This window comes from Centroberyx affinis, unplaced genomic scaffold, assembly GCF_046629955.1.
Source record: "Centroberyx affinis isolate AG114_WGS23_722 - 3 ecotype Tasmania unplaced genomic scaffold, CSIRO-AGI_Caff_v1 ptg005354l_1, whole genome shotgun sequence".
Taxonomy (NCBI): Eukaryota; Metazoa; Chordata; class Actinopteri; order Beryciformes; family Berycidae; genus Centroberyx; species Centroberyx affinis.
In genome coordinates this window covers 35,480-48,932 of record NW_027282674.1, presented here as the reverse complement: position 1 = coordinate 48,932, position 13,453 = coordinate 35,480, and the positions used below count along the sequence as shown (strand labels likewise).

General features: G+C 43.6%; 1 protein-coding gene across 1 annotated transcript in view; it reads right to left on the bottom strand.

Moving 5' to 3' along the window:
- LOC139667190 (pappalysin-2-like) overlaps positions 1–13,453 on the bottom strand; it is a gene marked incomplete at its 5' end in the record, with an annotated part of 58,292 nt that overhangs the window by 9,790 nt on the left and 35,049 nt on the right. Inside the window, 5 exons of the mRNA XM_071546616.1 lie at positions 2,196–2,267; positions 6,940–7,061; positions 8,186–8,318; positions 9,479–9,647; positions 11,486–11,699. Coding sequence (XP_071402717.1) covers positions 2,196–2,267; positions 6,940–7,061; positions 8,186–8,318; positions 9,479–9,647; positions 11,486–11,699 — 710 coding nt within the window. The remainder of the gene's footprint in view (positions 1–2,195; positions 2,268–6,939; positions 7,062–8,185; positions 8,319–9,478; positions 9,648–11,485; positions 11,700–13,453) is intronic.

The window sequence follows — 13,453 nt, the reverse complement described above, 5'->3', positions numbered from 1 at the left end:
AAACTTCTTGAAAGTGTGCAAAAGAAAAGATAAAAGGGAGAGAGAGAGAGAGAGAGAGAGAGAGAGAGAGAGCGCAATGGCATCTGGATGAGATCTGGCGCGGAGCATTCGCAGCACATGTGGTCTGGTATAATTTACAGTGTTGTCATGGAGGAGCGGGTTATAAGCAACTGTTTTGCCTAGCAACATTCACGGGAAGGTGGAAGGGGAAAATGTAGTGCTGGCAGGTAGGGGGAATATTTTAATACCGTGAGACATCAACAGTTTATGTGTTCCATCGGTAGTTCCAGCCTTCGCCGAAACCCAACGGCCGCGCGCCAAATAAAAACTATCTGGGTTTATGATTTCGGATGATATACCGTGACTGCTAAAATATTATTGAGCCGAGAGGGACGCTAAACTGCCGATTAAGCTGACTTCGATTTATGGTAGAGGCTGCAGGGCACACAAAGATAATGGGGGATTAATATATTATTAAAAAAAACGGCTGTTGCTAAATGAGGGGGGGGCCTTCCCGTTGCGTTTGGGGGGGTTGGACGTGATCGTGTAGGAAAATGCGTTTTCTCACAGCGTATCCGATACCGGGAGATAGCGGAGAGAGAGAGAGAGAGAGAGAAACCGGAGATGAAACGGGAGCGTCGGACTGGCACGGATATATCTAGCTGCGTCATCTTTCATCTTTTTTTTTGGGATGCGTTAGCGGCGGCGGCGGCGGCTTAGCGGACTAACGCCGTCGCCCCGGGAAACACTCACTGTGTGCGTGTGTGTGTGTGTGTGTGTTGTGGCTCGGCGAGCGGAGCTGGGCGGAGTTGCGAAATCCCGCTTTTATGTTAAATCCAGCGCCAAGGAACTGGATTTATCACTGAATGTACGGTACATGTCTAACACTTAGTTGAACCCCTTTTACACAAGCCATGTCTCAATTGTCTCAAGGCTTTTAACATCTTTAACCTGTCTCCTCCCCTTTGTCGACATCTCTCCTGTCATGACCGCGGCTGGATTTACGACTTGAAATCAATAAAGGATCATAAGCTCTCACTTGGATTCGCTTGGCCGGTGCGTTTCATGGAAAGAACAGGTGTTTCTGATATTTTGTGCACTCAATATATTTTGTGTTATCAAAGGAGATGTCATCCCGCCACGCTGGATGGAGCACAGCGTTAGCACTACTTCTTTTTGGTGGTTCAAGTTCAACTGTGGTCCTCTGCACTAAAAACTGTGCACTGAATGTACTGTAAAACATAACTGATAAGAGTTTCCACTAAATTTATTTTGCTTTGCATGTACATTCACCAGAGCTTTGACTCCTGTTCCCTTTGTAATATTGAGAAGGTTTTTTTTGCTGCGCACGCTAGGTAGGCTGTTTTTAAACTAGGTAGAAAAAGCCCTGTGTCAGCCAGTCATCTGGTGATTAATTTATATTCTTTTATCAGATAATCCATTAGGCTTGGCAGGCTTAACAACGTTTGGCAATGCCAGGATCCCGGGAAAGAAGGTTCTTTGGACGGCTTTGAAAAGGATTCTTGTAAGGCTTGGGATTTGAGAATAACAATTTCTACCTGTGTTTTATCATCGTGAAATGTGAAGCACATTTCACATCAGCTCTGGTATCGGAGTAGTGATGACAACAGGGGTACAGCATGTTTGGCTTCATGTTTGATATCGTTGGAGGAGTCAGGATAAGGCAGTAAACTCGATGCGGGTTATGCCCAGAAATGGTGTAATGGTTTTAAGAATTAACTATTTTCCTACTTTCTATCGCAAAGTTCATAAAATGTCGAATGTATGATATATACGAAATGGAAGCAAGCCAAACTAAGCTCCCGCTGACCACATTCATGAGGCTTTTACAAAGCACACAAACACACACTAAAACACAAGTGCAGTCATTAGGTCAGGATGACATGAGGCATGAAGACACGAGATATCTTAATTTACCTGTTGCACTTACAGTAAATGACTTTCTCATCATCGGTCTCTAGTTACAGTATGCTATCACTCATGGGTAAAAAACACAGTTCAGTCATATAACGGTGTTAAAGACCTGGGCCGGACGTACACCTGGGTCAAGTAGTATCTAACTGCTGTATTGCCCTTTGCAATAAACTGCACACATCTGCCGTTTAAGCGGCTTAGACAGAATGATTTGTAAATATTGTTTGATACGGGGGCCGGTTGGATGTTTTAACTCTTACCTCACATGACTGGATGCAATGGATGTGCTGAGGGTCAGGGTGCCACCTCATCATTCCTGTGCAGACTATGCTCTGCAAAGCAACACACGAGAAGACAACAGGTCAGTGGAACAAGATAATGGATAAGCGCTGTGTTGCAATGTAAAACAATGTTACGCTCGGTAACAAGAATGCATTACAAGATCGATTACCGCAGTTTGGCAATCTCTGTTGAAACACTGTTGCCCCGCTACTGGCATTGTTTATGTTTTGATTAATTGGAGTGAAGATGTTTTCACTCTCGCGTACATTTTTGCTACCAAGTTTCAAAAAACCTTGTGTTCCTCGTTTAATTCAAGCAATGCAAGAATATATGTGAATATAGCTAATATTTTGAATGGCTGAATAAATTCTGGGTTGGGGCTTTATAGCATAACAGGGCGATGTGGTGATTAGGGTTCCCAAAAAAATATTTTTTTTGCCAAGGATCCATTTACGACTGCATGGCATTTGGCAAACGACCCTCGCACAATTCATTGTTATAAAAACTGAGCGAAGCTACAACTTGCACTCAGCCTGATCCCAAACCACACAAATATCCTCTTTTTTCATGGACATACAGTATTATTATCAAACATATGCGATACATTATGGCAATTTCTGGCTTTCGCTGCCTTGTGTTTGTTAAAGTGCAAAAGCCTTATGCTTTGGAGGACAAAATAATTTCACAAAGCTTTACTCCGTTTCGGGGTGGGGCTGTGGTCTTTGTGGTCCGTTTGACCCCCGGGCGTACGAGATGGTTCGCGGATAGCTGATCGACTAACAGAGATGGACAGAGAAAGCCGATCCTCCCCTGTGATTTCCTTTGCTGCCTGACCCGGCGAGGGGAGACCTGATCCCGAAATACTTGAGATAACACAATGCCTCGACATCACAAGGCAGTGCCAGAGGTATGGCGCAAGTTATCAGACCTCCGTCCAACTATTTGACCCCGGCGAGGGCGGGTGAACTGGCCCGGCCGGCCGACCACCCGTAAGAAAGACGAAAGCGGAGCAGCGTTTGCGACAGCGCTAACGTTGAAGCGATTCCTGAGATATGATATTGGGAAACATGACCCACCTCTGAAAGGGAAAACAACAGCGCTCTTTCACCCAGACCCAAGGTTGGACATTCCTACAAGTTTCAGTCACGGCGACTTGTATACAGTGTTTGTGTGCGTGCGTGTGTGAGTGAGTGGATTTCTTGAAAGGCTTTGACGTCAACTGGAACCTTTAGTCTTGATATCTGACTGTGATTTTCCAGTAAGGCAGAAACACTGAAGTGATAACGAGCGCACGGGAGTGTGTGTTCAGCTGGTGTAGCCGGGAAGCGACTGTTTCTCATTGTGTAAAGCACATTGAAATTCATGTTGATTGAATTGTGCTATATGAATAAAACCTGACTTAAGTAGTGAACCAGTTCTTTCGAGGTGACTTCACACAATCCTAATTAAACAACAAAAAGATTCTGTCACTTATGTGCTTTTGGTCACTTAAGTGGACCTACACTGCAAAAAAATGTCTTCACAAATTATCAGTAGGTGTGGCAGGCCTGGCTTCAGTCATGACCTATCGAATGACATCATCTGCCCTCGCCAGCGTGTTTAAGGTGCCGTATATTCGATGTGGCACGTCAGTTTCCTCTTGGGAGAAGCTCTTTGCGGTGGAACCGCTTCAGACTGTTCTCTTCCATCGCAAAATTGTCAGATTGCATCTACTTTAGCTTGGGAGGTGGTAACACATTTGGTTAACATGTGTTCCTCCGGTTGCCCAATGTAGGAAATGGCTCAGTGCAGTGATATTAGGCAAACCTCAGGAGACGGGGGGATGGGGGCGTCCACCAGCCAGTCCCTGACATCTATAGAGGATGAGGCCGCCTCCGCAATCCCCACTGCATCATGGTGCATATTGACAGTTGTATGTTGGATGACAATCATCCCCACCACAGCCACATGTGCGTACAGTTAGAATGAGTTAGTATCTTATTTTTTCCTGCTTGAGGGATTTACATCAAAGTCAAATTGGCCATCATATCATCCACTAAAAGGGTTCTTAAGCTTTTAAATATGATCTGGTCATGCGTGCATCGCTCGGTAAAGCCACGAAAAGAAGCACAGAACATGGCACGCTTTGCTCCATGGGCCTTTGACCTGTTCTGAGAAGGCGGGCGACGCAACCGCAAATCTCCGGTAATGCTTGACACCAAAATTGCACTGCGCTGCTTTATCGTTACTGACACGCCCCCTGCTGCCGTAGTCACGCTCGCAGTGAGTCAACAAAATACCAAACAGGGGCAAGCGAGAAAGAAAGAAAAAAAAACAAAAAAAAAACCTGTCTGCATCTGACAAAAATGCCACTTCTCATATTCCACCTTAAAATCATATTTTTTTTAAACAATTCACAAATTCTGGCAATAGGGGATGAGACAATTCCACTTGTTTCCATTGCAGTTTCACTTGTTTCAATATCAATATCTTGAAACAAGACAGAATAAGGCAAATCACACCACTAATACCAAGAAAATGGCACTTGATTCTTAAATCAAGAAACCATGTTGCACAAGCGAAGGAGGACAGCAGAAAAAAAAAGTAATTGGCCGTGGGACACAGACCCAGGTTAAGGTAAGGTTATATCAACAAACTAATATAGTGGAACAATAGCAGAAAGAGAATCTAAGTTGGCGCTCAGGCTCATAAGGGGTTAAGAGCTCTACATATAACTGGGGGCCAAATGTAGCAAAAAAAAGTCAATTCTGAAACTAGGTAACCGGTTCAGTGGGGTGATGTGATTTCTCCTGTTAGTACCGCTTAAAAAAAAGTGTAAGTCGGCAAATCCAATGAGCATATTTGAGGTTCAACTGTCCAACAAAACAGTTGTCCTTGTCTTAGCTACAATATGAATGAAGTGAGTGGTGAACCTATCGGGGAACAAGGAAGCGGTCTGGAGCAGTAGCTCAGTTTACACAGCAGTAGGTCTGTGTTGTTGGTCAGACCACCAGATGTTTGGGTCCATTATTCATTCTGATGGATGTTTGTCAACGGATCGGCTTTCACAACCGCCTGGATTGGCCGCACGGCAACGAGCAAGCACAATAACAACTGTTCTGAAAGACCTGCCAGGACTTTCCAAATGGTAGCATAACCCGATCCCTTGCTCAATTACAATCATTTAAATCAATCAGGGTATCTCGTATTTTATTGCATTGTGCCTCAACGTGCCACATGAAACGGCTTAGGAACAGGTGCAGCCAGTTCTGCAGCGTGCTGATCTGTGTCACACGCTGTACTCGATTTAACTGCAGAATATAATTAGTCATATTGTAATCATCACCAGTTTGTGAATGAAACTAAGGTTTCACCAATATGGAATTTTGAAGGTATCGATATTTTTGGACTGGAGCTGCCAAATTGTATTATTTTCATGCCAAAGATTAAAAAACAAGGATTCAGTTTTTCCCCCAGAACTATGTTCTTGGAAAAGCCTCTAAAACAGCATTTAAACCATGGTACACTAAAACTCTCCACTGAAACTAATACTATTGAAATTGTTTTAGGTGGGTTAGCTGCGCTTTTAGGCGGGGTGAGGCAGGTTGGTGGTGGGGTCGAGTGTTGGTCAGGAGGTAGAGAGCAGCCTGATGGGTCAACAAGTGGCAACTGAACCCCAGTAACTCCTCTCTATATACAGCAGTCAGTATGTAGAGGAGCCTTTGGAGAGAAGACACCAGAAGCTGTGTGGCACACTGTCGCTGCACTGTGAGCTAGGGACAGCAAAGTCAGGTCAGTCAGTCATCTGACACTTCACGCTCTAAAACCAAGGACATCGAACCTGTGTCACAGTGCAGTAGGTTTATATAGTGAACAGTACGTTTATATAATGAACGGTACGTTTATATAGAGAACGGCACGTTTATACAGTGATATATCTTGTATTGTACTGATATTTTACTTGTATATAATTCATGAAAACAAAGTAAAAGTCTGATTATTAAACCTTAGCTATTGAGCTCAATATCAACCTCACACTGTCAACCCATTGTTTGTCTTAACCCAGAGGCATCTGAATAGTTACTTTTGCACACATGTGGTGTCACAGCCTAGTTGATGTTAACTTGGCAAATGGGGAAATCCAAACAACAAACAACTTTATAATAAGAACTAGGTTTATCATGGTTGGATTTGGCTAAACAACTATACATTGTCTGTGTTTATAAATACACCCGTGTATATGCCATGTCACATTACCCCTATTAAATGCATTGCCTACTCCCCCTTCCATATGCTGTAATGTATTATACTGTACATAGGCCATATAGGCTAATATAAACTTTGTCTATTGTCTATATAAAACTTGGTCTGTAACTTTCCTACAATAGCACCGTGGGACTGGGCAGCATCTGTACTTGTTCATGTTTGTTAAGTACTATACTTTATTATCCTATTATTGCCTCTATACACATGGCACACCTGTACATGAGAGTTGTGCCATTAGTGTGTTTGAATTAAATGAATTATATTATACACAGATTATATATGATTATACATAGATTATAGAATAAATAGCATGTTACAAATGATTAAATTATTTTAAATTGTTGTGTTTAAGTTGGTATTAGCTGTTTGTATTGAAAAAAAAGCATATGGTATTGAACAGAATGGAACTGAACTGATCTGAAGTGAACTCAAATGGAATTCTTCGCCGCTCGACTGAACTGAAATAACCCGACTCACCTGGACCTTGGTGGGCAGCATCCAGTGCTTGACGGAGTCAGCTGTGGTGCCATTGGACAGAACCACCGGGTCACGCAGATCCATGTCCAGAGCCACAATGCAGGTCGGGTAGCAAACAGCACCTGCAAGGAAAGAGGTGGAAAAAAAATATATATAACACACTTACCTCCTAGCCTCCATTTGCATCTGTTGAATTTATTCATGTGCAAACAGAGAGGAAAAAACAGACCACAAAACTTCAGACCACTCCGTCATCTGTGGTTCGGACTCTTGGCAGCCATCACTATAAAGAGTTTTAGCACCTGCTTCTTTGCTTCTACTGTGCAAGTGTGTGTATATATGTGTGTGTGTGTGTGCGTGCACCTGTGAGTATGTGCCTGTAAGGTTAAGTTCCCAGGAGTTTCCCTGCCTTTAATATTAAATACGCTTACCTTAATATCGCAATATCATTTCAACAAAAACTAAAGGCACACCTGATCTCACCCCATGGCACACCAGTTATGACCCACTGCTTTGGTCTAAAGTGCAGAGTTTCCTCTATATTCCATAAAGGAATACACAGAGTTTTTGGCAAATCAGCTCTTTTATCTGCTTACCGTTGTGTGGTGCGAAGATTCACCTCTTAGGACTTAGTGAACCGATCCTCATGTCTCACTATAATTTAGTTAAGTCAAATGATAATAAGTTACTCAAAGAGTGTATTTGCCAAAAAGTAGGTGTCTTCCTTATAGCAGCATTGGGCCACTACAGAGAGAGGTTAAAATTACAGACAATTACCTAAGACTATAGGTGAGACACTATTGCAGTATGATGGAGGACAGGGACAGACATCAGTTGGGAGGCAGACACACACAATGGCTAGCATCTGGATCCCTTTAACCTTATATACCCCTTTGTTTGTTAGTAGGTAGAAAAGACTGCTAGAGCTGGAGACACACTACATGACTTTCAGGCTGATTATTTGGCAATAAAGCATGACTGATTTTCAAGATCAGACTGAATCAGCGCTAGTTTGGGATGGTCCAACAGATGATTCCACCATTATTTCCAACAAAATTTCCAAATATTCCAAGTCTCAACGTCCTTCTGTAGTTGAGCTGGTTAGTGACTCAAATAGCCAATGAGGGATGAGTGTGAGAAAAAGGGGAACAAAAGGGATGTGTGGAAAGAAAAATGCTCGACCTCAAATTTAGGGGTCGTGTGGCGTTAGAACTCGGATAGCGTGTGATCCATGTCTTTCACTCACCAACAGCCATCCCCTGGTCACAGTTGTACTCCACAGAGTTGAGATCAGGAGGGACAGAGCAGGATCCCTGGAGCTTGGAGCACATGGTGAAGTTCTCCGTCCACTGGCCGTCCTTAGTGCAGCGGATCGTACTCTGCTTGGGAGCAAACGCAAATACTGTGTGACCTTCATTCATTCATTCATTCAGTCAGTCAATCGTGTCACTCAAAATATTGTCTCAAGAATCTTTAGCTAATTTAAAAGCAGATACTTAAATGTAGCCTCAATAAAACAAGGGATTTTCAAGAAATATAACACTGCAGAACTGGTTTAACCGTGTTGTCGCCCACATTGGGGAAATACCAAATACCTAGCCTGTCGAGGAGTAAGGCACACATTAGTGGAAATGCACATTTACGGGGCCAGGCATTGTAGAAGTCTGTCCACGCTCCATCTACCCTGCATGAGTCCTGCTGGATTTTCCAAACGATTCCCCTTGGAGGCTGGAGAAATAGTAGAGCGGCAGTGCAACAACCACACATGTGGCGGGGCATAATGGCTGCATCTAAAACCACAGCTACCAGGCTATCTGCAGCTTTCAGAAAGCCAAACTTAAGACTGTTTAAGACCTTATTAATGCTACCTGGAGTTGATTTTAAGACCATTTTAAAAAAAACAAAATGAAGGAACAAAGCTGGCAAAAACTTTGTCTGAACATAGGAAATGGAAGTTCTGGAACTATAAATGGGTAGTATAATAAAAAGGACAATAGGAAATTAATAGGTAAAGGACTTGAAGTCCAATTGTGAATAGTAATGGTGTGTAGTAAAGCAGATGGGATGCATATTGTACAAATAACCCTGTTGTGGATTAATCTGAAAGTCAACATGCAGCACAAAGAAAGCTATAATTGCATGGTGGAAAAAATAAGACCTCTAATAACTGTATTTAAGAAATGTTTATTTTCAAGAGATAATTTATTTTAAGACTTTTTCAGACTTTCTAAGGACACCCTAGCTACACCGTTGTTTTGAACTGAAACGGCTGTGTGTATCACATCTGACATCTAACAAGACAGGTTAGACTAACAAGTACAAACACAGTCCCACAGCACATCTGTGGTGATGACATATAGCTCTTTCTGCATATGAGAAAAGGACTGTGGGAGTTGTGTGATACTTCACAGCTAAGGTGTGAAGATCTGTAGTTAAAGATACATTTTCACAATAATGCAACTTTTAACCTCCTTTGTCTGATGTTGATAATTGTGTTTATAATGATGAGTTGATCAATGGATGACTGATGGATTCTTACGTTCTCTGTTGCGTTGGGGCACCGCAGGGTGCAGAGGGTGTCATAGTGCAGGCCGTTGGTGCAGGTGTACATGCCCTGGAATACGTCAGGTAGGGCCGGGCAGGATATGGGCTCACAGCCAGTCTCCTCCCACTGCCCTCCCTCCAGACACTCCACCTTCAAGTACTTCCTATGGAGAACAGGACAGAAATCAGAAAACATTACATCATTAAAGTGGTAATACGCGAGATTCTTGTTTTTGTGATTTAGTCTCCATCTTTGTTGCTCAGCGCTCATTGCTGTGGTGTTTCTGCTCTGCTCTTCCCAGAGATCACCTGTCAATCAAACAGTTTCTGTTGATGAAGTTTGAGTTTCTCTTTTCTTTGTCTGTTCAGTCATGGTGGCTATCACTGCTCATGCTAACTACCCAGTTCTTCTTCTATTTATTACAAACCGCAGAAATAAAACGCATCACTTCCAGGATTTTTTCCAGGCAAGACCTACCAGACACCGGGTGTTTAGAACAGCAAATGTCAGAAATGTAAAAGCTTTCATGAACTGGCTATAGGTTGAATCACTATTGTGTTATATCAATCAGTGATAGAGAGTAACATTATGGACATTTATTTTTATGAAAATGTCAAGGGTCATTACTTTAAAACCCCTCATACATACACATACCCCCTGCTAACCTACTCTGTTGCCCCTGCCCATTCTACAGTAACATAAATCACCAATGCGGCGCACATTGTATGCGTGTAAATGCCACAATATGTGCTAAAACATATATTTATGTGGGTACACATGTCAAATGTAATCATAAACTATTTAAAGCTTTTTGATAGCTGCTGCTGTTCACTTTCACATGTTGGACTAATAATGCATCTCGGGCTGTTAAAATGTTTACACATGTATTCGAGAAACAATAACTCATAAAGGTACCCAGGTGCAAATGGGTCCATCCATAAAATATCCCTTCACACAAATTTTTGCATGTAGTACAAAAAAAGGTTATTTTTCTTTACATTCATTGTATAATAGCGAAACAACTTTTAAGGTATATATCACATACTGTAGCATTATAAGCACAGTGTAATACTACTAATACTACTATCAGCTAAGGAATACTACATATACAGTATATCACCTCAGCAACTTGCTTGGTGGACTAATACAGAGTCAACTGTGTGAAAAGAGATCGCTGACTCCAGCTAAAGCAGGATATAAATTTCCCCCGGAGGCCGTGTCTGCTCCTAATAGGAAACCCTCATCTCATTAACAACATGTGAACTGTGTTCAATAATGAGCATGGCTGCCCAATGAATACAATTGGCAAAGTCATAATGGGGCCCGGTTTGCAGCGGTACAAACTTTATTGCCGCTTTATGCGAGCATGCTCAGAAACCCAATACAGCTTTGCAGATGATGGACCTAAAAATACCTCTTTAAAATGTACCATTGTGCTATTTAAGCCTTTGCCCTGGGGTTTGGGTGTACATGTGATGCATTGTTACCTTGTTGCGCAACATACCTGTGTGAATCAAAGATGCTAATTTGATTAAGAAGTGTGTAATGGGGATGTTGTAAAATAAAGGAAAAAAAAGAAGGAAATTCCTCCATAGCTCGCAGGGAGGAATGCGTTACAAAACGCTGCATTTACTTTGGTCTTTTCGTCTTTTCCACAGACTTTCTAGTATTTCAGGGTATTGCAAAAGCCACAATACGTTGTGGGTTTGTTTTTACTCTTTCTGCTGTTTTTATGTGCTTAACCTTGAAGAGGATTCCGCCTGGAATAACATATCTCTTGACAGTTTGTGTGCGAGCCTTCTCCAAACCATGCAGAGCCCACTGGAAAGAAACAGGAGGAGATTGCCATTCGATGCATGCTTTCATCCAAGGTCTACAGCACCATGCGTCCATTTTTTCACCGAGCTACACAGGATCCAGAACCCCCTTAACCCCGGGAGAGTTAGTCCCACGCTCTGTCCACTGACCCGCCGATGCTCCCAAAAAAGAAACCGCACTCACTTCCGTATCTTCTTGTTGAGGCTGCCCTTTACGTAGTAGCCCGGGTTGCACTTGTACCGGCACGCGGCGCCCACGTCGTGCCCCGTGGCGAGGCAGTCCGCCGTCAGCAGCTTGGCGTCGGGCACGGCCGGCACCTCGGGACACTCTATCTTGCAGTAGGCCTCCGGGAACGACCACAGGCCGTCCTCCAGACACACCAGCCTGTCGCTGTCCCCTGCGGAGAGGAAGAGGAGAGGAATGACATGTGCGTAATTCGATAAGAGCCGCGCATCACGCAAAGACAGGACGCACGCAGAAGTCAGAGGAACCCGACTAGGTCCCACATCATGGATTCATTTCTGTCCCGGTTTGGCTTCGCGGCTCCGGTCTCGTACAGACAGTGAAGACATCTCGGTCGACGTGACGCACGGAGGAAAAAAAAAACCCCACAGGCACACACAAACAAGACAAGATACGACGAACCCCGATGCCCCGATCTCTGCCTGCATGGACTTTAATGGGATAGTTACTTCCAGATAGGCCTGAGGTGGCGAGGCACGAAGAAGCTGGTGGACGTGAGAATTCAATTGTGCCTATGGCTCCCATGCACGTATGGCCCCACACGAGGCATACGAGCGCAGACTCATAACACTCTATTTTTTTTTACTGGGGTCTATAAATCCTTAACGTGGCATGGCATTTTTTTTTTAATAAGCCATTTAAACATTGTGCTAGCGTGGTTATTATCAAAATCCATTACAGCTGTACTGGAGCGCGCTGGACGGACGCTTTCGTAAGAGACAGCGTATTTGTGCCGCTGAGTGATACATGATGGCCCTTTCGAACATACCGCACTCCACCAAAAGCCGCAGATATTATTATATTATTTCCGCACGATGGGTATTGAGATCATGAATATATGGGTCTTTACTGCTGACTCTACGGCGACATCTGAGCAGCCACTGTGGGTTTCGGACCGCAAACACAAACTGTGTGGACGTGTGGTTCAATAATAATCGATTCAAGCAGCATCTACTACATTGCATAACTCGGATGACTCAAGAGGGGGGGGGGGGGGGGGGGAGTCATTACGCCTTTTGAGGTGTTTGTGTGTGTGTGTGTGTGTGTGTGGAGGGGGGGGGTGTTATGAATGCCTTGGTTAGTATTTGTACGAAATTGCTATGTGATCAGTTTTTAAGGCTAGACTGTTTTCTGTGGACAGCTTCGTGTTCATTCTGAGTTTCAATGACACAAGTAACCCATTCTAAAAGGCCATAAGGCTGCATAGTGAATGGGGAACAAGGCTCATTGAGGACAGGCTTTTATTTCAACTCCAGAGGTTTTAAATGGCGTGCTACACCGAGAGATCGTCCAATCATTTTACGAGCTGTGATTGTTTAAATATCAGCTGTAATGCACAATCACTTCTGAGGTGCGGGGCCCTCGAAGTGTTCCCGCTGGGACTTTTCTCACTCGACTCCAAACTAACAGCTCCCCCCGGTGCGCTTTTTATTCCTTAATAACAAAATTATTACATCTCGATCGCCACATAATAGCCCAGGCTGCAGCTTTTTCACACCTTTAACGGTGGCCCCCGCCGCAGGAATGCCGCCGAGAAAAGGCTCAGCCGGGCCAAACGAGCCGCGTTATACGGCTTTTTTAAATTTTTTTATTATTTCTGCTATTTCGAGTTCATGTTTCGATTTCGCTTTTTCGATTTTTTTGGCCAAATGAAGTTGGGTTTTTTTCCCCCAATGTGAAATGGTTCTCCTGTAAATTTGATAGAGCCTCGTTGGTTCTTGTCACCGGGTGCGGCGGCCAGTAACTCTAAGGCTGTCAGAAAACCATTAACAGTTGTAGTAAGTAGAGTCACCTCCCACCTGCAAGCAACTACGCATGGCTGCTTTCCTATTTACAAAGCCAGCCAGAGCCTCCCTCTCTCCATCTATCCCTCTCTCTCTCTCTCTTCTTCCCTACCGCCTTCCTCCT